Consider the following 27481-nt stretch of genomic DNA (forward strand, 5'->3'; position numbering starts at 1 on the left):
CGTCATCTGCAGGAGAAAGAGACTGAGGTATCGTGGACAAAGATCCGGGTGCTTTGTTAGAATCCGTTGCCGAGAGGGTAATCGAACTTTACCATCGGTCCTATTAGCCAAAATACAATCAATTGATAATAAAAATGGATGAACTGCTATCACATATATCCTACCAACGAGACATTAAAAACGAATGTCTTGTGTTTCACCGAGTCGTGGCTGAACGACATGAATAACATACCGCTGGCGGGATAGAACAGTGGCCTCTGGTAAGACCAGGGGTGGCGGTCTATGTATATTTCTCAACAACAGCTGGTGCACGAAATGACGTCTCAAGGTGTTGCTTGCCTGAGGTAGAAAATCTCGTGATATGCTGTAGACCACACAATATACCAAGAGTTTATCTGTATTTTTCGTAGCTGTCTACATACCACCACAAACCAATGCTGGCACTAGGGCCGCACTCAATGAGCTGTATACCGCCATAAGTAAACAGGAAAATGCTCATCCAGAGGCGGCGCTCCTAGTGGCCGGGGACTTGAATGCAGGAAAACTCAAATCCGTTTTTATCTATTTTCTACCAGCATGTTACATGTGCAACCAGAGGGAAAAAACTCTAGACCAACTTTACTCCACACACACAGAGACACGTACAAAGCTCTACCTCGCCCTCCATTTGGCAAATCTGACCATAATTCTAACCTCCTGATTCCTGCTTACAAACACAAATTAAAGCAGGAAGCACCAGTGACTCGGTCAATAAGAACATGGTCAGATGAAGCAGATGCTAAGATACAGGACTTTTTTGCTAGCACAGCCTTGAATATGTTCCGGGCTCCCGAGTAGCGCAGCGGTCTAAGGCACTGCATCTCCGTGCAAGAGGGGTCACTACAGTCCCTAGTTTGAATCCAGGCTGCATCACATCCGGCTGTGATTGGGAGTCTCATAGGGCGGTGTACAATTGGCCCAGTGTTGTTCTGGTTTGGCCGGGGTAGGCTGTCATTGTAAATAAGAATTTGTTCTTCACTGACTTGCCTAGTTAAATAAAAAAAGATTCTGATGACATTGAGGAGTACACCACATTGGTCACTGGCTTCACAAATAAGTGCATTGATGACATCGTCCCCGTCCCCCCCCTGCTATGCCCTCCGACAAACCATCAAACAGGCAAAGCGTCAATACAGGACTAAAATTGAATCGTACTACACCGAGCCTACCAGACGAGCTAAATTACTTCTATGCCCACTTGAGAGCATCAGCTGTTCCCGGGCGACTACGCTCTCCGTAGCCGATGTGCGTTGGACCTCTAAACAGGTCAACTTTCAGAAGGTAGACGTGTACTCTGAGCATGCGCTGACCAACTGGCAAGTGTCCTCACTGACATTTTCAAACTGTCCCTGTCCCACTGAGTCTGTAATAGCAACATGTTGCAAACCGACCACCACGGCCCCTTTGCCTAGAACACTAAGGTAACCTGCCTAAATGACTACCGACCCATAGCACTCACATCTGTAGCCATGAAGTGCTTTGAAAGGCTGGTCATGGCTCACATCAACACCATTATCCCAGAAACCCTAGCCCACTCCAATTTGCATACCACCCCAACAGATCCACAGCTGATGCAGTCTCTGTTGCACTCAACACTGCCCTTTCCCTCCGGGACAAAAGGAATACCTATGTGAGAATGCTATTCATTGACTACAGCTCAGCGTTCAACACCATAGTGCCCTCAAAGCCCATCACTAAGATAGGGACCCAGGGACTAAACACCTCCCTCTGCAACTGGATCCTGGACTTCCTGACAGGCCGCCCCCAGGTGGTAAGGATAGGTAACAACACATCCGCCATGCTGATCCTCAACACGGAGGCCCCTCAGGGGTGCGTGCTCAGTCCCCTCTTGTACTCCCTGTTCACTCATGACTCCTTGGCCAGGCATGACTCCAACACCTTCATCAAGTTTGCCGATGACACAACAGTGGTAGGCCTGATCACCAACAACGATGAGACAGCCTATATGGAGGAGTTCAGAGACCTGGCCGTTTGGTGCCAGGATAACAACCTCTCCCTCAATGTGATTAAGACAAAGGAGATGATTGTAGGTGACAGGAAAAGGAGGTCCACATCACCAACAAACTATCATGGTCCAAACACACCAAGACAGTTGTGAAGAGGTCACTACAAAGCCTATTTCCCCCCCCCCAGGAGAAAAGATTTGGCATGGGTACAGTTGCACCATCGAGAGCATCCTGACGGTTTGCATCAGTGCCTGGTATGGAAACTGCTCGGCTTTTGACAGCAAGGCACTACAGAGGGTAGTGCGTACGGTTAGTACATCACTGGGGCCAAGCTACCCGCCATCCAGGACCTCTAACAGGTGGTGTCAGAGGAAGGCCTTAAAAATGGTCAGACTCCAGCCACCCTAGACATAGTTCTCTCTGCTACCGCACGGCAAACGGTACCGGAGCACCAAGTCTTGGTCCAAAAGGCTTCTTAACAGCTTCTACCCCCAAGCCATAAGAATCCTGAACAGCTAATCAGAGGGCTGCCCAGACCCCTCTTTTACTGCTGCTACTCTCTGTTTATCATCCATGCGTGGTCACGTTAACTCTACCTACATGTACATATTACCTCGACTAACCTGTGCCCTCGCACATTGACTCTACTGGTACCCCCTTTTATATAGCCTCGCTATTGTTATTTTACTGCTGCTGTTTAATTGTTTTTATTTTTTATTATTTTATATATTTTTTCTTCTTAAAGCGTTGTTGGTTAAGGGCTTTGTAAGTAAGCATTTCACTGTAAGGGCTACACCTGTTGTGTTCTGTGCGTGTAACAAATACAATTTGATTTGAACTGTACTGTGGCTATTTTGTTGCTACGGTGTCTCGAGGGATAAACAACAGTAATTGTTTCTCTCATTTTGCATGCGAAGGTCTTATCCGGGAGTATGCGAGCACAGACGTTCGGTTACGCCTAGCCGAGTTCTGCTAGAAGCAAAACAGAATGTAGTATGAGGACGCCTTAACCCATATCTCAACCCCAGTGGATTAGTACATACATGGGCCTACTCTGGCACACACCTGGGAAATGGGCACATATGGCTGGCTGATGATTAATGGGGCATTGCATGAATGTGGAAATAGTTATGTCTCCATCTGTGTATTTTTATTCACTCCACCCTCATTCCCTAGGTCACGGGTTTCATGTTGAAGTTGCAGAGAGAATATTAGGCTTATTAGTGGACTCTCTTGAAAGCTACTTCATGAATCAAGTAAATTGGGTAAGGATAAGCCTACATTGCATGTGAATAGGCATGTAGGCTACACGTCAATGCAAGACCGTAGGTTACAAGTCCCAACATTACACTGCAATGCTTTACACACACACACTCTAGCGCCATTCTCCTGGCTTGCGCCCAACCATTTAAGAACTTCGAAATGGTTGAGTTCAGGGGGGTATACTCTGAACATTTCCCATATCTGACTATCACTTTTATTACTCATCTTCTGTTTTCCCTCTGTGTCTACGTGCAAGTATTCCACCCTCATCTGCGTTGTGAAAACCAAGGCTCATGAATGCGTTAAACACAGCCTGTGGCGTATTGAACATCTGGCTTTGATTGGCCCTCCTCTTTGCCTTGGTGGAGTTGTTCATATTAGTCCTCCCTCCTTGCACCTGGTCTCAAACTCGCTTGCCTTTACTAGCCTCTCTCGTTCCTGTCGAAAGTTTGTGTACAATTTTATGGACAACACTGCCTTAGTTTGTTCAATCAGGCTGTAATACACAATTAATTGGTGTATTGACACATCCTGAAACGAATGCCTGCAGAATCGTGTAAATGGTCACTACAAGCCAGATTTTAAACTTACTCTTATTTTAGACATAACTACAGGAGTGTATTAATGAAAATGGTATATTCAAGTTTTCAATCTTCAAAAACATCTAAATATATCTTTTTTTTTAAAGGTATGGATTGTTCTCCATCATCCCCTGATTCAGAATATTTTAATTGTCATGGCATGCTTGGTTCAATAGCTATTGATGAGAGAACCAAATAGGCCTATCCAATATAACTAACTTTACCTTGGTGCCAAAGCAAACCATATAAGCTACCTACCGACTCTCTAAGTGATGTCAACATTACTATCCTGTGGATATTTTTGACTCAAATTTTGAGCAGCTGAAGGACAAACCGCACAGACAACCGAGTAAAGCTATAAGCATGGTCATTCATACTTATTGTACTTCAGGGAGCAGAGTAGAGCCACAGATAGAACAATGAGAGATATTTCACTAGATTTATAAATATGAAGCATCCGGTTGGCGTTTCCTCTCACTATCAAATATGGTAGTGAGAGGAAGCCCACTGGCGGGCAGTGGGAGAAGCTGGTTCGAGATGGATTTTGGCCTACATTCTGCAAATTTTATCATTGATTCAACATTTGTTCCCAAACTAGAATCTGTTATGAACAGAGTTGACCAAGTTTAGTAGACTTCACCCTTTGCAAAAGTTAAAAATTTTTAAATCGCGCAGTTTGGAAGGAGTGCAGAAGGCAATTTGAGTTATTGCACACAATCACTTCACAGAGCAGGTTTATACAGAACGTACCGCGTCTTCCTTCCGCCAACCAATCATGTCAATGTGGAGCTATACCGAGCCTATGCAACGTACAAAAAAAATGCTGTATTGTACTTGATTTGGCCTCCGCAGACCTCTGGAAGCTTCACAACTGCATCACACCCTCTATACGGAGCCTCTGAACCACATTGCCGCTTTAAGTTTAAATGTAGCCGATGAAACTCCGCTCCACCATTTACGATGGAGTTGAGCGGCGATGTGTGTGCAGACTTGAGCAATTACACACACAACATTGTTCTGTCATTGCAGGCTATTTTTGGGGGTTCAGAAATAAGTTGTTTTTGATTACTTCGTTTTATGTAACTTCGGGGCTCCAGTCCAATGGGTACACTAGTGGACACTCAACTCGGATACTTTTCAGGGTTTTGTAGTCATTCGTTTCAGGCTGTATATACCAACTAATTGGGTTTTACAGGCTGATTAATCAGAGTAACACTGCCCGTGCCTGCTGTAGTAGACTAGTGTCACACGCTTTTGCATCGGAGCTGCCTCCTCTCTGACTCTGTCCGACATGATAAAAAAACGAGTGCCGTCCAGGCCAGCAGGTTAAGTGGAATGTCAGGCGGTTCGTAATGAATAGGAGCCGCTTTGTCTGACCCTTCCATAGACAGACAGAAGAACTCAAAAGCACGCACCACTCTCTGATTTACGACCGCGCGCAGTGTCAAGGGAGTTTTATCGATGTGTTTTGCGAGCCGGATCGTTAATCAAACAGTGGCGGCAGGAAGTTGAGGTAAAATCCGAAGGGACGACAACACTACTCGCGCTGCTTCCCCGTTTTTTAATGTGTCATGTAATTGTCGGCGGTCGTTTTTCATGGGCGCAGCTGGAGTTGAAAGAGACATCAGGGTGGTGGGGACTCGGATGATTGTTTGCAAGCAAATCAATTTGGCACGGAGAGGTGAGAAGGGCTGTAACCCTATAAGCAGATAATCTACTAGGCAATGAGAAGGAGTGCTGCTGGTGTGGGAATGGGGGGTAGAATGGGGATATATGAAGGATGGGAATTGAGGGTATGTCACTTCATTCAGTGTGTGATTTTTGGTTTTTGGACAAGCCTTTGTTTTGCACAGGTCTGTTCACTGAATTTTGTATGCGTTTCCCACTCACGTGGTGACTGACCCCACGCGGAAACACACGGCACCTAGCGACACTCAGTGACACAGGTGTGTGTTGTGCCACTCTGAAATGGATGATACTCCCAGTCAAGTGACAATCGAGCCATTGGTTGCAGACTGTGTGTGTGTGTGACTCTGTTTCAAGTGTCACCAACATACTAGAATATCAGAAGACTTCCCTATTACTTGTGTTAAATGAAGATGCAGTCCAGAGATTTTAAAATGCCCGTATTCAATCAAATCTGTTAACCAGGTTTCTAGAGGTTGACCTAAGCCATTTGGATTCATACATTCATCAAATGCAACAATCCTCTGTGTGGAACAGAAACACACATAAAATGCACATTATGAAGGCAAACCCCCATTGTCTCTGTGACTAGAAGAATGTGACAGCCATTCTTAACAATTGGGATTGAGTAGTGTCCAGGGGGGTGTAGAGGCACCGTATTTCCTATATAGTGCACTACTTTGACCAGCGCCTTAGCCTTGGGATGCACCCTATCACACACGTGGAAGGCCATTTAAACCCAGAGTTCTGATCTCATTTCCATGTGGAAGCCGTTCCCTTCCCTCTGGTCCTACAGTATTTATGAGTCCTCTCTCCCAATCGCCCCGTTCCTTCCCTGCCTTTTGAATTCAATGTCACTTTTTTTTGTCATGGGGCCACACCTTCTTTCTTTTTTTCTAGCCGGCGTTTGTCCACCGTACAGTCCTATGCTTTTGCTCTCTCGTTTTTCATTCTCCTCTCTGCTGTTTCTCTGTCATTCAGTGCCATTAAGTGCTATTCCATCCCCGCAGTCATTTTTTACAGGCACCAGACAGGACAGCCGTTTGTGTTTTTGTCATTACTGCTGAGAGGCGAGGTTATAGACTGGATTTTTTTTGGGGGGTGGGGGGCCAAAGTGTGCACCCCCTCTTTTCTCCCATCTCTCCGTCTCTGAGAAACACGATGGGCCCACGTTGACGACACATCTGTTACTTACTCACTCGGACACACACACACACACACACACACACACACACACACACACACACACAAAGGTACCCTGTTGACGTGGGGCCTGGGTCCAGCTATGTAGTTTGCTGCGGGCTGGAGATGTAAGGCGAGCCAAGACAAACACACAGCCGGGCCGTTTGAGGCCTTTTCCCCTCTGTGGCGCCTCTAACGTGTAGACCAATTTCTTTTCCCTGACGTTGCTTGTCCAACAGACTTGGGGTACATCCTAAATGTCTGCCTATTCCCTTAATAGTGTACTAGTTTTGATCAGAGGCCATAGGGCTCCACTATATAGGGAATAGGCAGCCATTTGGGATACAGTTTGGATATCTGACATTTTTGGCAGGACTTAATTTGAGTCTTTCTTGGATCAAGGCCCCACAGAATATTCTAGATGATATTTACCTAATTTTAATTTTAACAACCCCAGTTGATTGGACACTAGGTAGGTTACAATAAAATGTTCAATTGGCAGATCGGAGTTGTCGCTGCCGAGAGGCAAAGACTATAAATAAAGTTTTTTTCAAATGAGCTGAATGGAGCTATCAGCGTATGCCTCCCGCACATCAGAAAGCTGACACCACACACACACACACAGACATATCCCCGATTTAAGAGCAAGCCCTAAGCTTTTATTTACCCAGTTGTCATGGGAAGTTGTTCAAACCTGTTGCTTAGCTGTGGAGGACACGAGGATGGCTCGGCCCGACCGCAGGTGTTTGTGTGAAATGTCTGTTATTTTGCGTGTGCTTTTGTGTGTTTGTGCCGTGTGTTTTTTGCGCATGTGTTTGTGTGTGTATGGGCGACAGACCGAGAGAGAGAAAGGCAGAGAGGGTAACAGATGTGAGCTGTATTGTCAGTGCGTGTGGACGGGCAGAGACCAGGTGCAGGCTTTGTTTCCAGCCTTAAGTCCACTCTCACCCCGCTGCATTCAGTGCCTCGTGTCTTTACCCCTCCTCCCTCTATCCCTCTCTCCCTCCTCCTTCCCTTGGAACACAGTATTGTGTCTCTCCCCTTGGCTGGGGGAGCTGGGGCCCTTCTGTCCCCTCTTTCTCCATCACAGGTGACTGTTGGGGGTCCCAGCTGGCCAGCCTCTTGCCCGATTAGATCCATATGGCGGTGGGATGGGGGGGGTGAATTGAGGCAGCAATGGTAGCGGTGGTGGTGCTAAGGGGCCGACAGCTTAAACCCTTTGGTGTCCTTGGCTTTGCGGGCAGCCTTCTTCTTGTCCTCGTTTTGACTAACTCTTTCTCTCTCTCTTTTTCATTCTTTCTCTCTATGTATATATCGATCTCCTGAGTTTTGTCGGTTGGAGTGCGGGGGTGGTAGTTAGGTGGGTGCAATGGTCCTTTTTTTGTTTTGTCATTTCTTTTATATGGATTTCTAAGCATTCAGAGCGTAGAACTACCGAGGCCTTTTGATGGAAATGTATCTTTCTAAAAGCACAAGTAGAATTAGTCATTTAGAAGCGCTCTACGTGTCTCGCTTGTGAAGCAAAAGGCGAGTCATTTTGACTATTTACTAAAATGCAGAAGCTCTTTTCCGTTTGTTGTTTGAGACATTGGTGTCGTCGTTGTGGGACTGTCACAGTCTGTCAGGTGTCCTTGATTTACAACATAACGTTTGGCTATGTGTGGGTCGGAATGGCCACACGCCAGGAAATATCCCAGAGTTTTGACTTGATGTGTTGTGCACTGAATGTTGCAGCATGGGTACTGACCAAGACGCTTTTTAAATCAAGCTATGATTGTGCACCCCAATACATGTCAGACATGGCTATGAGTTGTAGATCCATAAATATATATTTTGACCAATGGTTAAAATATGTTAATGTATAAAATCCTATTAAACAAAACAATGGTCCAAACCTCGTCTCTTATCTGTTCAAAAGTTATAGGAGTTTTTACCCTTGTAGGATGGTCAGCATTAGGATAACTAAATCAATGGAGGCCAGAGAAATTCTGTGCAAGAATTAAGGCTCACTTTCCCCAACTCATTATCTTTCTTCTTGAATCTGCAGGACATAAAACAATATAGATCTTAATTTTAGTATACCAATGATTAATTCTACATCTTTTTTTTCTCTTTCTCACAAAAAGAAGCATATTTCTGTGAAATGTCAATGGAGCACTGAACGTATACCAAGCAATTTAATTTCATTGCTGTTTAATTCGGCTCATGTCATATGCTAATTTTGCGACCCACGGAAATACCTTTTTGAAGACGCCGATAAAATCTTCAAGTTGTTACAAGAAACATGTCAACAGAGCACTGTGCTTATTATCAATGTATTAGGTTATAAAATCTTGAGTTTTTGGGATATAATGATGTGTTAAAGACCCCACTGAACAATTCCGAACATAAATAATTAGATTTGTCTTGGTAAAATGTACAATGAACAAAAGATAAACACAACATGTCAAGTGTTTTGGTTTCATGAGCTGAAATGAAAGATCCCAGAAATGTTCCATATGCGCACAAAAGCTTATTTCTCTCAAATGTTGTGCACAAATGTGTTTACATCTCTGTTAGTGAGGCATTTCTCCATTGCCAAGGTAATTTATCCACCTGACAGGTGTGGCATATCAAGCAGCTGATTAAACCGCATGATCATTATACAGGTGCACCTTGTGCTGGGGAAAATAAAAGGCCACTCTAAAATATGCAGTTTTGTCTCATAACACAATGCCACAGATGTCTCCAATTTTAAGGGAGCGTGCAATTGGCATGCTGATTGCAGAATTGTCCACCAGAGTTAAATTTTCACCATAATTGGCCACCATAAGCCACCTCCAATGTCCTTTTAGAGAATTTGGCAGTACGTCCAACCGGCCTCACAACCTCTGACCACGTGTGTGTGGCATTGTGTGGGCTAGCAGTTTGCTGATGTCAATGTTGGGAACTGAGTGCCCCATGGTGGCTGTGGGATTATGGTATGGGCAGGCATAAGCTATGGACAACAAACACAATTGTATTATATCAATGGAAATTTGAATGCGCAGAGATACCGTGTCAAGATCCTGAGGCCCATTTTCGTGCCATTCATCCGCCGCCATCACCTCATGTTTCAGCATGATAACGCATGGCCCCATGTCGCAAGGATCTGTAAACAATTCCTGGACGCTGAAAATGTCCCAGTTCTTCATGCTCACCAGACATGTCACCCATTGAACATGTTTGGGATGCTCTAAATCAACGTGTACGACAGCGTGTTCCAGTTCCCGCCCGTATCCAGCAACTTTGCACAGCCATTGAAGACGAGTGGGACAACATTCCACAGGCCACAATCAACAGCCTGTTCAACTCTCTGCGAAGGAGATGTGTCGCTCTGCATGAGGCAAATGGTGGTCACACCAGATAGGGACTGTTTTCTGATCCACGCCCTACTTTAAAAAAAATAATAATAATTTTAGGTTTCTGTGACCAACAGATGCATATCTGTATTCCCATAAATTAGGGCCTAATGAATTTATTTCAATTAACCGATTTCCTTATATGAACTAACTCAGTAAAATCATTAATGGTTGCATGTTGCTTTTTTATTTTTGTTTTAGTATAGTTTATAACATAAGGATGTCGAATTTCATCACCAATGCATGTTTTCAATCCACTCGGGGCACCCTTTAACGGGTATTCAACTCTGACCCCTACGAGGTCAGGATCCTGCTGTTCTACTTGATAATTAATTGTACACACCTGGTGTCTCAGGTCTAAATCAGTCCCTGATTAGAGGGGAACAATGAAACAAATGCAGTGGAACTGGCTTCAAGGTCCAGAGTTGAGGTCGGAGGCCCTATAGCATGCTTCCTTCCTTGTATCCTTGTTTCCTTTCCTTCATCCCAGTATGAGACTCAAAGCTTTTGTATCGCATGACATCTAATTGACATTTCTGTACCACACTCCTATCTCAGTCACTCTTATCAACTAAACATGCTTCAACTTCTTTTATCTGCATTTGTCATCTGATTACCCACTCAAATATAACACAATTACCCTCAAGACACACACACACACGTCACATTTGATCTAGTTATTAAATGCAGTGACTCTTTTACGGGCCATGGGGGAATAGACCACAGCAAGGAGGATGTCGGCCATTCCAGTTCACTGCTTCATCTGTTTCTCAAAACCTATCTACCCCCAGCTGAGTGACACTCTCCACAGCTGTTAGATTGCTTATTAGAGTGGGAGATTGGAGACACCTGGTGCACAGGAGATATCTCTCTGTATAGAATAAGAAAATTACATGAACGATTTAAGAGGTAGGCTGTGTCCAAATGTGCGTACTTCCGTCCTACGTAGTGGGCCGTTGAAGGTCACAATTTTTTTTCTTCAGTTTTATAGTCTGCCTAAGTAATATTTCGATAAATGAGTATTTTAAATGCCCAGATGTCCTACTCATTTCGGCTTTTCATCTAGTAGAATTTGCTGCACACTCTTGAGGAAGACAATTGTCTTTTCACGCCCATGTGTGTTCGACAGATGATAATCAGAATAGAGGAACAATTCTCGACAAAGATCACCGATTTGGCGCGGAACAAGTGCGATTCCGTATTTGATGATGCCTTCTCAGTATGGATGAGTAGTAATGTTTATTTGTTTCATATGGCATATGTTTGTACTAAACAGGATGTAGTATGATTAGTAGTAATACACAGTAGGCAGATTAAAGGACCAATGCAGCTGTTATCTCTATCAAATAATTTCATGGTAACAATTAAGTACCTTACTGTGATTTTGTTTTCAATTACAATAGTCAAATCATTTTAAAAAATGGCTTCTTAGCAAAGAGCATTTTCTCAAGCAATAATGTTGCGAGGACTGTGTGGGAGTGTTCTGAGTAGGGAAGGTAAACCTAAAAGCAGTCTATTCTAATCTATTGTATTACCCTTTTACATTTTTTTATTATAAATAAACCAGCTCTTTGAAACAACTTCAGGGACTGCCCATTCCCATAAAAATAGAAGCTATGGAACGGGCCTCAAGTCATTCTAGATTGTATTTCTATGTACACTACAGCATTGCTTTTTGTTTTCTTTGTTCTCTCTATGGTTGTCCTTTTTTTTTCCTTTTTTTTTTTTTCTTCCATCCATATCAGGGATATGGTGACAGGTGGCACTCAGGCCAGCGAGACAAACTTCTGGCACAAGGCAAATATTGACTGGTAAACACAGGTGTCTTTTTGAGCTAACGCTGAACCATATTTTTATACCCTAATAGTGTGTGTGTGTGTGTGTTTGGTCTGACGTGCCAGCTGCTTGACATGTCCTTCAGACTGACAGTAGGAGGGGTCTCCGGTGCTAGGCAAAAAAAAAAAAAAAAAAAGGGAAGTCGTCCGGCTATGGCCCACTAATGTAAACGTTTACGTTAAATGATCTGTAACGGCGCCGTGCAATGTCTTCCCGATTACCTTTGTCATAGCCAAGGTTTCCCTTTTTTTATTTTGACTAGTGCGTGATGCTAGAACTGTGTGGGGTACTGTAGTAAATCATGCTACAAAATTGGCTTCGTAAGAAAACGTTCTCGTAATACACTGTCTGTTTCAAGTACCGGCCATGTCTGAATACCCATAATTAAGTCCTAAATATTAAGCATTTTAAGTTTTAGTAAGTAGTAGGTAAAGACAGTAAGTGTCCCCGAAATCTGTCTTCCTTTTATGTCCTGGTAGAAATGTTATTTAAAAATCCTGGAAAATGACAGTGTTGTCTTCTGACCTGAGGCGGATGTACTGAAGCAAAGCACAAAACCGATACGGGGAATAAATACACAGCGATTAACAATAGAGTAACCGTAACACGGCTTTACACACGGCGTACCAGTACATGGAGGTAGGGATCAACTGAGATAAAAATGAATATTTTGAAAGCAATGGAGGGTTGGGTTGCATATCAGTTCAGAATAGAATGCATACTATTTGTGTTGTTGGCTCAGATATTATTGTTATTATTAAGGTATACGTCCCACGGATTGTGCTATTGAGACGTCATCCTCATTTCCTGACCATAAGGCTTGTGTGAGGCGTTGGAACCAGTGAGTGAGTGTGCTCCATGCGGCTCCCTGTGACGTGCTGGCACTGTGTGTGTGTGTGTGTGTGTGTGTGTGTGTGTGTGTGACGGAAGCCCAAAATGCTGTGTATAGCCCTCCTTCCTGCCCCCTGCTCTAGTGAACAGGTGGAGCGATAGCAGGCAGGCCACGGGATGTGGAGGGAGAGGGATGGATGGATGGATGGATGGAGAGAGAGCGGAGGACAAGAAGCGGGAGAAAGGGAGGGTAGAGTCAAAGTGGGGCTCAGGGGCAGAAGGAGCTGTCAAATCATGGGGTGCAGCGGTTGCAAGCCTGACAGTTCAAGTCAACCCTCGCTGTTGTGTGGGAATGTGTGTCTGTGTGTGTACACGCTTGTGTGCTGGCTTTGATAATTCAAAAAGAAAAGTAACTACTACAAAGCAAGCATATGCCTTTTTTTGTTGTTTCTTTCCCCTTTTCTGAGGGTTACGTCTACGAGCCAATGAGTCGCGAGGCTTATTGTTTATTTCCACATGCCAAATAACTCCACATTGGAGCCACATCGACAGTGTACAGTCTTTTGCTTTCACCCAAGTTCTTACCCACGTTTCTGTGGCGCTTGTTGCATATGAAATGCAATATCGCATACGCACTTAAACGTCACTGAAGTACCGGCTATTGCATTCATATGTTTTTGTATGATGAGACAGACACTCGGTTCATAGCATCAGAAGAGCACAATAGTCCCACCCTAAAGCCACGGAACTCCATTGAAAAGAGCCGTTTCACCCAACCTTTGACCCTTTAAAACCCCGCTTGTCTATTAATCGTACGTCCTAAAAGCAGTTGGACGCGTCTGATCCACTCCAAATGGAGACAAGATGCAGCCTTCATGGGATCTGCCCCAACAAAGACGCCCTCTGATCCAAAGATTATTACCATCTTTCTTGCTCGCTCTCTCTCTCCCTCTCCCCATCCCCTGATCTGGTGGTCCCATTCATTTCATTCATTGGCCGTGGCATATTGAGAAGTATGCGTTTAACATTCAAAAGCTTTTGCGATCTTGTTAGTAAAGCGTGAAATAGCTCCCGGACCCCCCTTTTTTTGTTGCTTCTTTCCCCATCTCTCTTCTGCCCCCTGTCCCTCTGGCTCAATGAAAAGCCATTCTTCTCCACGAACACAATGGTTTTTCTTCATTAGCACTTCTGCCATGGATCTCAATGGAGGGGTGGAGGATCGCAAGGCTAGACCTCGAGACATCTGGGTTTCTCTAGTAGGGGCGAAAGGGGGTGGGTGTGGAGGCGGGAAGTTCTGTTGCGTGTTTTTTGTGTGTTTTTTTTCCCTCTGACAAAGGCAGGGACTTGAAGAGACTACATTGAGAAGATTGAGCTGGATCTGAAAATGTTGGATTGCTTTTCATAGCACGCATGCATGCACACACTGAGGCTTAGGATAGTGTGTGTTTAACTTGAGTGGCTGATGATCAAAACTAGACTTCAAACCTACTTACATGAAATGCTTTTGTCATTTAGCAGACGCTCCTATCCAGAGTGACTTACAGTACTGAGTTCATACATTTTCATACTTCTTTTTTCATGCTGGTCCCCCCCGTGGGAATTGAACCCACAACTCTGTTGCAAGCGCCATGCTCTACCAACTGAGCTGGGTGTGTGTGTGCCTCGACCACGTAATGCCCACTCCCCACATGCACCTATTGACCACTCCTCCCCTCTTTCTCCCCCTTCAGACAGTGGAGAGAAGAAGACCCCTGCCATGCCCGGCTCTCCTGTGGATGTCAAGACTCATTCCAAACCAGCCCCCAGCAGCAGTGCCACCATGCCCCCCCTGCCCTCCATCAACCCCAGCGGGCCCCGGCCAGCCTCCTTCTCCTCCACCACACGTGAGTACCGCGTTCCCAGGGTGAAGTTTCCCTTAGGTGCAGATCACGTTCTCCTCCCCCAATCCCAAACTTAAAACAGTAGTGGGGGAAATGCAAAACTGACCCATGATGAGCTTCTAGGGGCAACTTGACCATAGTCTCGCAGCCACCATGACAGCGCCCACCACCGCTAGCACCCCCTAGAGGAGCCTCCAAGGACCTGCACGCTTTGGGGTGAATTGTAACTGCATGTGACATCAAGTGAAAATTGTGACTTTAATGGAAGTTATGATTGAACCCTTTTAATAGCAACCAGCAGATTTGAGCTGTGTGATCCATAAATTGATTAGGTCACATGTGTCAAACTCAAAGAAACGAAGACGTATGTAAATATACCAAAATCATGTACCACAATCCCCTAATCCAAGGGTGGAAAACTCATTCCACAGAGGGCCGAGTGTCTGCGGGTTTCCGCTCCACCCTTGTACTTGATTGATGAATTAAGGTCACTAGTAAGGAACTCCCCTCACCTTGTTGTCTAGGTCTTAATTGAAAGGCGAAAACAAAAATTCGCAGACACACTGCCATCCGTGGAATGAGTTTGACACCCCTGGATTATTGGACTGTGGTACATGATTTTGCTATATTTATGTCTTTATTTCTTTGTCGGCCTTAATGGCATTAAATCTTCAACATGATAAAAGATGTGAGGATCCCAGTATGAAAGATTGTGTCAACCCATTCAGTCCAACTCCTCCGATAATTTCTTTGACCTCTCATTGGCTCTTCTCCCTCCCTCTCCCACCTCGTCCCTCCCCCAGTGACCAATGGGATCCACCACTCCCCACCCATGCTGAACGCCGTGCCCTCGCCGCCCCAGCGCTACAGCAACGGGCCTAGCTCCTCTTCTTCCTCCTCGCTGGCCAATCAGCAGCTCCCGGCCACGTGCGGCGCCAGGCAGCTCAGCAAGCTCAAACGCTTCCTGACGACGCTGCAGCAGTTCGGGAACGACATCTCGCCTGAAATCGGAGAGAGCGTCCGCAACCTGGTGCTGGCCCTCGTGGTGAGTGGTTGATATAACGTTTTAGGAACAATGGATGGAGACGGCCGTGAGAACCTTGTCACTTTGCGTTGTTCTGTATTGATGTGTCGATGTGTTGCATTTGATTTGAGAAGCGATATGATAATTTCCCCTCGGGATAAACTCAATTCAGTTTATTCAAGAGAATTTTATTTCATCGAATTAGATATTTCAGTGTGTGTGTGTGTGTGTGTGTGCACTGAACAAAAATATAAACAGCATGCAACAATTTCACCGATTTTTACTGAATTACAGTTCATATAAGGAAATCAGAAATTCTCCTCAGTTTCATCAGCTGTCCAGGTGCACATTTTCAGGTGGCCTATTGTCCCTAGCACTAGGTGAACCAGTGGTGTGATCATGCTGTTTAATCAGCTTCTTGATATGCCACATATGTCAGGTGGATGGATTATCTTGGCAAAGGAGAAATGCGCACAAAATTGGATGTTAACAAATCTACGCACAACATTTGAGAGAAATAAGCTTTGTGTTTGTGTTTGTGTGTGTGTGTGTGTGTGTGTGTGGAACATTTCTGGGATATTTTCTTTCAGCTCATGAAACATGGGGACCAACACTTTGTTTCATTTTATATTTTTGTTGAGTATAACATATATGATGTGTTTATTTATGTAGGATTATGTTTTATTTTGGGAGGCACATGCCCATATATTTGCTATATGTGGCCTAAGTGGACCCACAATATTGGGTTTTGACAGGCCCCATCTGTAACATATTGTGCACAAATGATAGATAGCTATCAATCTTTCATCTTTCGACAGTTTGATTGACAGTTGAAAGAGAAACTGCTCTGTTCACTCAGTGATCGAAGCGATTTTCAAAGTCTATCATCCTGTCCGAAGCATCCATTTTGACTGATCTACAAATGGACTGATCCACTGTAGTTGGACTATTTATGACGCCAAATGATTTGTAGATCAGTCAGTCTGCAGTTGCTGACGACTGCAACGTGGTTGATCTGAAACACGCACAATGTCAAGCTCAGTGTTGGAGACTTTAAACCTTGAGGGGAACTGTGATTGGCTGATCTCTTCCCTGTGTCCCAGAATTCAACGGTCACCATCGAGGAGTTCCACTCACGGCTCCAAGAGGCCACCAACTTCCCCCTGAGACCCTTCGTCATTCCCTTCCTCAAGGTAGCACCTACCTCTTTCTATAGAGCTGTCTCCCTTCTCCCTTTCTGTTACACTCCATTTCCCCTCTCCCTGTCTGTCTATCCCTTCCTATGTCTTGTTCTCTCACTATGTGGTAGAAATATTGATGAACTGAATCCAGGCCTGTGCTGTGCGGACGACCGCTTTCCTCTTTGTCCTCTTCAAAAGGTGTTTGATGTTCGAGGGAGGTTTACAATGACTCAAGGACTGCATATAATTAGTAATGAAATCAGGACTGGAAAAAGCAGATGTTTTGTATTGAAGGTAACAGCTAGTGTGCGTCCCAAATGCCATCCTCCCCTCAGCAGCCTCCACTGATGGATTTATCTGTCTGTCTCAATGGAGGCTGCCGAGAGGAGCACTGCTCATGAAAATGGCTGGAACAGCGCAAATGGAATGGCATCAAACACATGGAAACCATGCGTGATGTATTTGATCCCATTCCACCAACCCCGCTCCAGCCATTACCACAAGCCCGTCCTCCCCAATTAAGTGTCCGACCAGCCTCCGTGGATATCTATGCTAGCTCTGGTCAAAAGTAGTGCACTATATAGGCGATAGTGTACCGTTTGAGACGCAGCCCTATTCCTTTCATGAAGCGTAGAGGAGCTTCTGGAACAGAATACTCTAATTACACTTCTCTCAGAAATCTTGAACTAATAATAATGCAAATATGGCCATAAATAATGAGAAACCACAAGTAGACAGTAGCATAATACAAAATTAGGAAACCATGAAAATCATTTCTCGAATTGATTTTTCAACAGCAAGACCGTTGTCGTATGAACAGAGAATTGGTTGTGAATGTATTTATTTATTTATTGCCTTTCGGTCATTCCCAAGTAACAATATAGTTCTATGCGTTGACTAAACGAGCAACAGGGGTTGCGCAAGTTTAATTGGGCCTTTGAGTAAATTGGCAACATGGGGGCCTGAGATGGAATACTTTTTAAGAGCTACCCTCATGAGAACCGAACACAAATCTTCCAACCAGTCAAATTGTGCGGTGTTAATGCTCCATTCTTCAGATGGTGAAAATCAGCTCCTTTTTCCATGGGTTACCTCTCCTTCACCTTTCAGAACCCTGAGCTTCTGAGAGAATAAGAGAAAAAAATATTGTTTTCCCTTTTTCTTAATTTACGAGGCTCCCCAACTTCTCCCGCTCCCTCCATCCCTCCCTAGCACCGTGGCAGTGGATAGCTCGAAAAGAAAGCGAGGGAAGAGACAGAGCTCGGAAGTGTGAAACATGACTGTAAACCATTCCCTCCTTTTATGGGGCTCAGCAGCGCGCCATATGGACTCTGTGTCGCATTAAAGGAAAGCAGTCGTTCAGGCTTGCCCGGCGCCGCCAATTTCGCATCCGCCCCGAAGAAAAAGAGAACGGCGCTTAACTGACAGACAACATATGTGGCCCTGGCTGGGGGGTGGTGTGTGTGTGTAAGGGTCTTAAGTGGCGAACGAGGAAGTCTGTGTAATTATAAGCACACTTGGGCCTGTTGCTCATTAAGAAATGGAAGGAGAAATGGAGAGAGGGCGGAGGGAGCCTGCCTCCTCTCATCAGGCCTGTGGTCATTTTGTTCTGCCTCTGCTCGTCACTCTGCTGCTCTCTTTCCCTTGTCCCTCTCTTTACCCCCTACCAGGGTGCCTGCTTTCTGATTGCACCGTGTGATGTTTGTCCTCTGCTTCTGTATCATTCTCGCTCTCCCTCTTTTCTCTGTCTGTCTCGTTTGACCCCCACAGACGCTCTCATTCCACTCTGCCTTCTTCGACTACACACACACACACACACACACCCCAACACGAAGCCCCATTTTTCTCCTATGTACACTGCTCTAATCTTCTCTGCTTCTCTTTTGTCGCGGTTCGTCCAAAGCGAGCGATGGACTATGTGTTTGGGTTTTTGCAGTGATTTACTGAAAGGTGGGCTGCAGAAACAGTCACGGGGCTTACAATAAGGCAGACAGATCGAGACGGCGGACATTTTTCTCCCCCTGTAGGGGGGAGGGGGGTGTGAGTCTCTGGCCTCTCAAGGAGAGATCTGCTGTATGTCTGTCTCCCTCTGGGCCTCCTCAGTGAACCGTGTCTGCCTAATGTCTCTGCCGCGTTGCCATGGCATTTCCGCGAGCCTTACATGCAAATAAGTCAACACGTTTTTTTCACTCGAACTTCACTTCATGAAGTTCATGTTTTTTTTTTTTTTAAATGACGTGTACTGGTATTTTGTGGACATGTCACTTGGATTTAATAGGAAATTCACTTTTGAATTTGCACAAGATCAGACGTTGGGTCAGTAAAAGTGTAGAGAATGAAGATATTCCCAACTAGTTTTGTCAACTAAGAAATAGAAGCCAGCTCTTATGGCGACAGTATGGCATCTATACCGTCTCCATGGGGCCACTGCGTCTACGTGGCGTTTCCTCGACAGCCGCGATCCCTGTAGTTTAGATTTCTAAGGCTTTGAGAAAACAACATTACAAGAAATCGCAAGAATACTGCTACTGTGTCTCGCTCTCGTTCTTGCCTTTTTCAAATGACACTCACCTCCCTTTCTCCCTCCCCCTCCCCCTCCCCAGGCCAACCTGCCACTGCTGCAGAGGGAGTTGCTCCACTGTGCGCGTGCAGCCAAGCAGACCCCGGCCCAGTACCTGTCCCAACACGAGCACCTCCTGCTCAGCACCACACTGGCCTCGCCCCCCGACTCCTCAGAACTGCTGCTGGAGCCCAGCGAGAGAGACATGGCCACCAAGAGACACAGCCCTAACAGGTAGGAGACAGACACACAAAATGTACACACACACCAAGAGAGACACAGTCCCAACAGGTAGGGGACAGACTGTCATATATACACAGAAATATACTGTACACACACACACACATCCATGTGTAGTTTGCAAGCAGCCCCAAACGATGATACACAAGACTGCCCTCCCCAGTATCATAAGTTCACATTTCCACTCTCTCATGTCTTCCCCTTCCCCCCCCATCTTTCCTGCAGGGCCAAAGAGAATGGCTTCCACGAGCGCCCGCCCGCCCCCTGGAGCCACCAACCAAGCGCATCTGCACCATCAGCCCTGCGCCCCGCCACAGCCCGGCCCACCCCCTGCCCCTCAGCGCTCAGCTGCATCCCACGCCGCCCCCACTGCAACACTACGCCCTCGAGGACATCAGCACCCCCCACCTACTGCACCGCGAGAGCAGCCACCGGATACTGGAGCTCCGCGAGCTCAAGGACAGGCCTAGACTACCAGGTAGATTCATCCATACATGTCTACTGTACACACCTACCGGTGGTCATGTGGGGGCTCATTCTGTAAAGCACGGTGCTTGCAACGCCAAGGGATTGTGGGTTTGATTCCCGCTGGGGCCATCCATACAAAATAATTGGAGAGAGAGAGAGAGACACACACGCGCAAACAAATGCAACCCAGACGTATATACAAACTCACGAGGGTTTAGCCCGACATTAACAGATGTAGGCGCCCTTTGTTCTCTCACATTGGCCGCTCTGCTGTTTTCCACAACAGTCGTAAGGGGCGACTCGAGCAACACCGAGATGCCGTCATCAAACGGCACTCTTTCTCACTCACACACACAACCACAGCCTTTAGTGTGGTCGATATGAAAGCTGCTAATGGGTGGTCTGTGTGGGTGTCCATGCGCTCAAAAGTGTGTGTGTGGACATGCACAGCAAACGGCATAGAAGTTCTCCGAAGACCATAAATCCATGGAACCCACATGTGCTTTGAGTGTGCCAAACTACCCGGGAAGTAGTGTACCTTTTTTTGAGAGAAGATTTTTATCTAGTTCGTTGTAAAATCTGCGTGCCATCTGATCCCTGTCAGTGTCAATGGCCAGATGGGATGTAGATATTCAACGAAGTAGACATGCACTCCCGTAAACGGAGGTGAACAGGAAACGAGAGTAGTTCATGCCGAGGCACACCTTTCTGAGAGTCGAAGCACGGGGCCGGTGTTTACGAGCGGTACGTCTCAAGGTACAGTGAGCCATCCAGCCTGTTCACCGCTACATCTCAGAGAGCTTTGAACTGGGGAGCGCTGATGAGAAACAGCAGCCGGGGGTGGAGAAGGAGAGAGGAAGGTGGGTGGGGTTGATAGAGTGTGTGTGTTTGCCCTTTTTTGCCGTTCATGTGTGTATTTGCGTCTTTGAATGCTGTGTTGTATGTTTGCCTCTGTGTTATCCCTTCCCTGCGCTCCTCCAAACCAGAGTTGGTGTCAGCGCTGCTTAGCCACGAGGCAGATGTGTATAGAAGTGGGCCTGCGCCACGCAGCCTTTACAGCTCCAGCGCTGGAATTCTGCTAGTTCCAAACCATGGGGAGGGGATGCCCACCACTCCCCGATAGTTACCCAGCCGCAGGGGCAGAAATGGGAAGGAGAGAGGGGTGGGGATGGGATGGTGTTGGTTTTTTTGGTGGGTTTTTTTTCCGGACAGCTGACCTCCAGATGTGGAGGAGTCCCAGCGCTGCTGCATGCCGTGACTGGGCTCGTGGTCTGGTTCTCATCAAAAGACATCGCTCTCTTCCCCTGTCCCTCTTTCAACCGCTCGCTCGCTCTCTTATCTCTGTTCTTTATTTCAATCTCTTTTTTTACATCTCTCACTCTGATATACACTGAGTGTACAAAATATTAGGGACACCTTAACAAGGGCGCAACTTTGGTTTTAGAAGGTGGGGGGGGGGCATTTTTTAAAAAAAAATCCAGTTTGATAAACACTCCAAACAGCCTACCTGACCGCTCTGCAATGTCCACATGGTCCTGAAGCACACTGTTGCCTTGTGTTGTATGACATTTCAACGATAAAACTAGTGGGGGCAAAAAAATGCAATTTCAGCATGTGGGGGGGGCATGTCCCTAGTGAAAGTTACGCCCCTGCTTCCTAATATTGGATCACACCTGCTTTTGCCCTCAGAACAGCCTCGATTCATTGGGGCATGGACTCTACAAGGTGTTGACACCGTTCCACAGGGATGCTGGCCCATGTGTCAAGTTGGCTGGATGTCCTTTGGGTGGTGGACCATTCTTGATACACACAGGAAACTATTGAGCGTGAAAAACCCACCAGCATTGCAGTTCTTGACCCAAACCGGGCGCGCCTGGCATCTACTACCATACCTAGTTCAAAGGCACTTAAATCTTTTGTCTTGCCCATTTTTTTTCCCCCTCTGAATGGCACACATACACAATCATGTCTCAAGGCTTAAACATAAACAGGCTTAACCTGCCTCCTGCCCTTCATCTACACTGAAGCGAAGTGGATTGAACACGTGACATAAATAAGGAGTCATACCACTCACCTGGTCAGTGTTTCATGGGAAGTGTTCCTAATGTTTTTTTTTAATACTCAGTATTGTCCTTCTTTTTGGTAGAGGATATCTCCTTTTCTAGCTTTCTCTCTCTCTATAGCTTTGTCGTTGTCTCTGTAACTCTTGTCTTTTTTATTTTCTCCCTTCTGTCCTTAACTCTTTTGAGTAGGCCTCTCTTCATCTTTCACTCCTCCTCTTCATCTCTCTTGTGTATGAGGAGGTGAAAGGGTGACGACGGTAACGAGACACTAAAGCACGGCTCGTCACTAAGCTCCGGTCATGGCATGGAATGTTGTTGTGAAATAAGACCATCTAAGTGTCACTGCCTCATTGTGGTATTGACTAATATGATTAATGGACGCCACTTTCACCCCCTTCCCTCCGCCTCTCTTCCTGCCATTAATTTGTAATGACGGGCCAATGTTCCTTTTTTTTTATTTATTATTATTATTTTTTAAATCACACCGCTTTTAAAGCTTTCAATTGTCTCATCTTTTCTAATCAGGCACTAACGGGGGCTACCGCGAGGAGCCCGTGGACCACAGGCTGACAGACCGAGAGTGGGCCGACGAGTGGAGGCATCTGGATCATGTAAGTGCCACTGCTGACGGTAGACGCCGCCACCACCACTGGAACTATAAGTGGCGTAGCACTTCTCAGTGCCTGGTGGAGCCATCAAGGCGATGTCAGACTGGGTGTCCCTTTCACAGTGGTGGACTGGTGCTAAAGCCATCTGCTGTCTACATCTGAGAGCCATGCGCTCCAGTAGTGATTGACTGCGCAAAGCAGGAGTCCTACCCAATGAAATGATATTTGTTTTTATCTCTACAAGTATAATTCTGGAATGGTAGTTCCTGTGTATTGAGACTCATTATGTACTCTCGTAACACTACTGTGTATATATAAGTCTTAGTTACCCCCACATTACGACATGTACCACAGGAGGTTGGTGCCACCTTAATTGTGGAGGATGGGCTCATTGTAATGGCTGGAGTAGAATGGTATCAAATACACGGTTTCCATGTGTTTGATGCCATACCCTTCGCTCTGTTCCGGACATTATGAGCCGTCCTCCCCTCATCAGCCTCCACTGACATGTACAGTATCTGCAGAGTTCGGCCGTATTTTCTGCAGTAGTGTAGATATAGGACGTATTTTGTGGTTGGGCATTTGGAAAATTGGGTGAGCCAGAACTGCAGCCTTCCTACTGTTTTTTTTTATTTTATTTTTTTTTTAAAGTTTGGCTCTCTAATGGTCCCCTCTTTCTATCTCTGCCGCTCACGCCTCCAGGTGTTGAACTGCATCGTGGACATGGTGGAGAAGACGCGGCGCTCGGTGGCCGTGCTCCGCCGCTGCCAGGAGTCAGATCGCGAGGAGCTCAACTACTGGCGGCGGCGCTCCAGCGAGCAGGAGGACCCCCGCAAGGGAGGGGCTGCCACCATGCCCGCCCCCTTCTCCAAGACCCACAGCCCCCACACGGCCGAGGGACTCACCAATGGTGGGTGGTCCTCTGTCTTTTTACGTTATCACTAGCTCGTGCTGTCTCAAATCCATGGGTGCAAAGTTAAGTTCATGTCTAACCTTAGGGTTGGTCCTTTTTCAATGAATCGATACACACCAGATCGACAGATCTATTTGTAATGTATCTTGTCAGGTGGGATTCCTGGTAAGGGATTTAAAAACGAGTGGTCCCCTTGATGATGAGCCGCTGAAGCAACCTGCCAGCTACTGAGCTCCCACACAGTCACCACATAGACCCACCGCCCTCTGGTGTTCATCTACAGAACTACACCCATCAACACACTACTGACACATTTCGAACCTACACATATAGCCTGTGTTCCAAATGTCATCATATATAGAATGCGTTCCAAATGTCGTCATATTCCGTATATTGGTAAGGAATAAGGCGCCATTTGGAACACACTCTCAGTCTTGCTGGCAGTGTTTGTCTATCAGTGCTCGTCTGCTCCTCTCTCCGGGGCCCATGCTGCTCCATGGCCCCCAGACAGGTGCCAACGCTGCCCCCGTCCAGATCTGCCACAGAAGGCCCTGGCAGTGCCAGCCTGTCGTCCTTTAAGACCCAGAGCTGGCTGCCTGCCGCCCGGCCCGAGTACCATCTGTGTGCCCAGCAGTGTGTCTGGGCACAGTGTACACAGTCCAAACCCAGCCCAGGCACCACAGAGCTTGGGCATGGGTCTGGATTGAGAGGAGCAGCTCAGAAAAGAGAGAGGGGGGGATAAAGAGTGATAACAAACAGAATGTAGCTACAGCTTGGTTGTCAGCTCCTCTGCCCTAGCCAATGTACTCCCTCTTCAAGCTGCCTGGCTATTCGGTTAATTTGGCCAACTGGGGAAGGTTGAATTGGTGTGGTTAGTGAGGGGATTGTATATCCCAAGTAAGTAGAGCGGATGATGCTATTTCACACAAGTCTGCCGGGTGCTAACTTATTTTATTTTTTTGTCTTTCTGTGCCACAGAATCCCAGAGAGATTTTGTGCCGCGGCCTGGCTCGGGTTATGTGCCGGATGAGATCTGGAGAAAAGCTGGTAAGGGCTAGTACAACAGTGTTCAATGTCCCATGTGTGTGGGCATTCAACATTTTATGTGTTCTTCCCTTTCCCCTTTTTTTTATCCCTCTTCTTCTCTCGCTCATTTAAAAAAAAAAATATTATTGAAAAACATTTTGATATAAAGGAGTCCCCTCATCCATCTATTAGAACCACTACTTATCATAGAACCACAACATGGTCTAAAACCTGTGTCCCCTCTCCTGTGCAGAAGAGGCAGTGAATGAAGTGAAGCGTCAGGCCATGGACGAGGTGCAGAAGGCTGTGGCTGAGGCGGAGCAGAAGGCCTTTGAGATGATCACGGCCGAGCGCGCCACGATGGAGAAGACTCTGTCCGAGGCCAAGAGGAAGGCCACCGAGGACGCCATACAGGTCATCAACGAGCAGGAGGACTCCAGCGAGGTTAGGAGGATATGTTACTCTGCATAACTATACACACTCTTAGAAAGAAAGGTGCTATCGAGAACCTTTTTTTAAGGGTTCTTTCAGCTGTCCCCAGAGGAGAACCCTTTGAAGAAACCCTTTTGGTTCCAGGAACCCAAAAGGGTTCTGCCTGGAACAAAAAAGTGTTTTCCTATTGGGACAGTTGAAGAACCCTTTTTTTCTAAGAGTGTACATGCATACTGTGAAGTGAGTCATAGTGAGCACATAGGAGCAACAGTCAAAGCTGCAGGATGTGTAGATGAGATATTTACCTACTACTTGCCCAGTATACTTTGTCCATTTCTCCATAAATATATATATATACATATATATATGTATATATATATGTATGTATGTGTGTGTATGTGTGTATGTGTGTATGTGTGTATGTGTGTATGTGTGTATGTGTGTATGTATATGTGTGTGTGTGTACACACTCTCTTCCTCTCCCCCTGCGCTTCAGTGTATTATTTATCTCTATACTAAACTCCTCCTTTCTCTCCCTGCAGTGCTGCTGGAACTGCGGGCGCAAGGCCAGCGAGACGTGCAGCGGTTGCAATGCGGCGCGCTACTGCGGCTCCTTCTGCCAACACAAGGACTGGGAGCGCCACCACCTCATCTGCAGCCCTGGCCTGCAAGCCCAGCCCAAGCCTGTGTCCGCCATCACCGCAGCCAGGGCGGCCGCAGCCGCTGCAGACGTTACCATAGGGGTCAAGGCCCCAGAGAGTGTACCAACCGCTGCCAGCCCTGGGGGGGACAAGGGGTCGATTGCCTCTCGCTCCTCCACCCCGTCCACTCCTGCATCAGTGTCAGAGAGCAACGGGCACTAAGACTAGGACCATGGAGGGTGGTAGTGATACTGGCTCTCACTCAAGATGGCCTCCGTTCCCCTTTTCTTTCCGTTCTGTGGTTCGTGACTGTTCATAATGGACACTAGGACCGGGCGCCCCAAAATGGCTTCCTTCCTTTGTTTCCCGTTCCTATCGAACCGGTGAAAGGTGCTAGTGTCTTGTTCCATCGTTTGGCTTTCACCTGACGAATAACTTTTGGTCAGCGGTTGTGAGGAAGAGGAGACGAGGGAAGGAAGCTGCTTTGAAGACTTACGATGACACTCAGCTCTGGACACCAACCCCTAATCTAGCCAAGGAAGTGATGTCAGACAGAGAAGTGATGTCACAGACATTGAGTGAACGGGGGAGGAAATTAGGTCCCTGATGTCACAGGTCATGTGAGACATCAGGGAGAAACAGTGGGGAAAGGAAGGGTTGCTTTGGCAATGGTGGGCAGAAGACAGACTCCTCTGCTTTGGGACTCTGCGGATCCATCTTCAACAGTTGGACAAACAGACAATTCACCTCGCAGATGGACACTTGTTTCACTTCATCCAAAATAACAATCCCAAACAGATATGAGACAACTAAGGACTGACTTCAGACAATGTTTTTGTCATTTTGTTTTAAGAGGGCTGGGGGGGGAGAGAGATGTATGAGATTTGGAATGGTCATTTATACCCAAGGGTGAAAGTGATGGTTGAAGTACTCACTGCATATTTCCAAGTTTCCTGTTGTGTGTGTGTGTATATAAAGCTAAGAGAAAAGAGGGTTATGGGTCTGAGTGACAGTACCAGCTCTAGAGTTCCTCTCCCGCTCTGGAAATACATTTTTTTTGGGAGGTAACATGATAGCGAAATCACCTCCGGAATCCTGTTTGTACAGTATAGCTGTTCTACTTTTCTTGCTCGCACAAGTTATTCGTCAGGTTCTTTTTTTTTTTTTTTTTTTTTTTTGTGTGTGTGTGTGTGTGTGCGTGTACGTACACGTGTGTCAAAACGGTTGTGCCGTCGGTGGATATTGTAAACTAAAACATTACTACGAATTTCAGAGCAATATAAAAAAAATACAAAGTGTTCAGGTATTCACAAGCTGTTATGCATCACCAAAGTTTCCAATTGCTAAACAAGTGTCATTTGCCTGTAACTGTCTATTGTTGTACACAGAATAAATATACAGAAACACTGTTTCTTGTCTTGTTCTATGACGCGCATAGTTGTCTATTGTCGTTATCACCCATTCGTCCACACCGAGCCTCTAGAATAAATAAGATGGCACGATAGAAAGTAGTATAAGGTGTAAAGATGAATGCTAAACTTCTAGAGGTTTGTGGTTATCTACTACAGTTGCTTGCTGCTTAGCTTCATGTCACCTGTTGTACAATTCTGTGTCCGACGTCTTCAGATTTTAAGTTTGCACAGGTTTTTCCATATCAGGACTATAGTACTGTATAAGGTG

General features: G+C 46.1%; 1 protein-coding gene across 1 annotated transcript in view; it reads left to right on the top strand.

The window, feature by feature from the left end:
- Nucleotides 1-27210, top strand: part of LOC112267244 (protein CBFA2T2-like) — a 53107-nt gene extending 25897 nt beyond the window's left edge. The window contains 11 exon segments of the mRNA XM_024445484.2: nt 14496-14648; nt 15449-15690; nt 16773-16862; nt 19454-19644; nt 19876-19910; nt 19913-20128; nt 22707-22792; nt 23492-23699; nt 24681-24749; nt 24982-25172; nt 25703-27210. Coding sequence (XP_024301252.2) covers nt 14496-14648; nt 15449-15690; nt 16773-16862; nt 19454-19644; nt 19876-19910; nt 19913-20128; nt 22707-22792; nt 23492-23699; nt 24681-24749; nt 24982-25172; nt 25703-26023 — 1802 coding nt within the window. The 3' untranslated portion in view covers nt 26024-27210.
- Nucleotides 27211-27481: the final 271 nt, after the last annotated feature.

This window comes from Oncorhynchus tshawytscha, linkage group LG02 (genome assembly GCF_018296145.1).
Source record: "Oncorhynchus tshawytscha isolate Ot180627B linkage group LG02, Otsh_v2.0, whole genome shotgun sequence".
Taxonomy (NCBI): domain Eukaryota; kingdom Metazoa; phylum Chordata; class Actinopteri; order Salmoniformes; family Salmonidae; genus Oncorhynchus; species Oncorhynchus tshawytscha.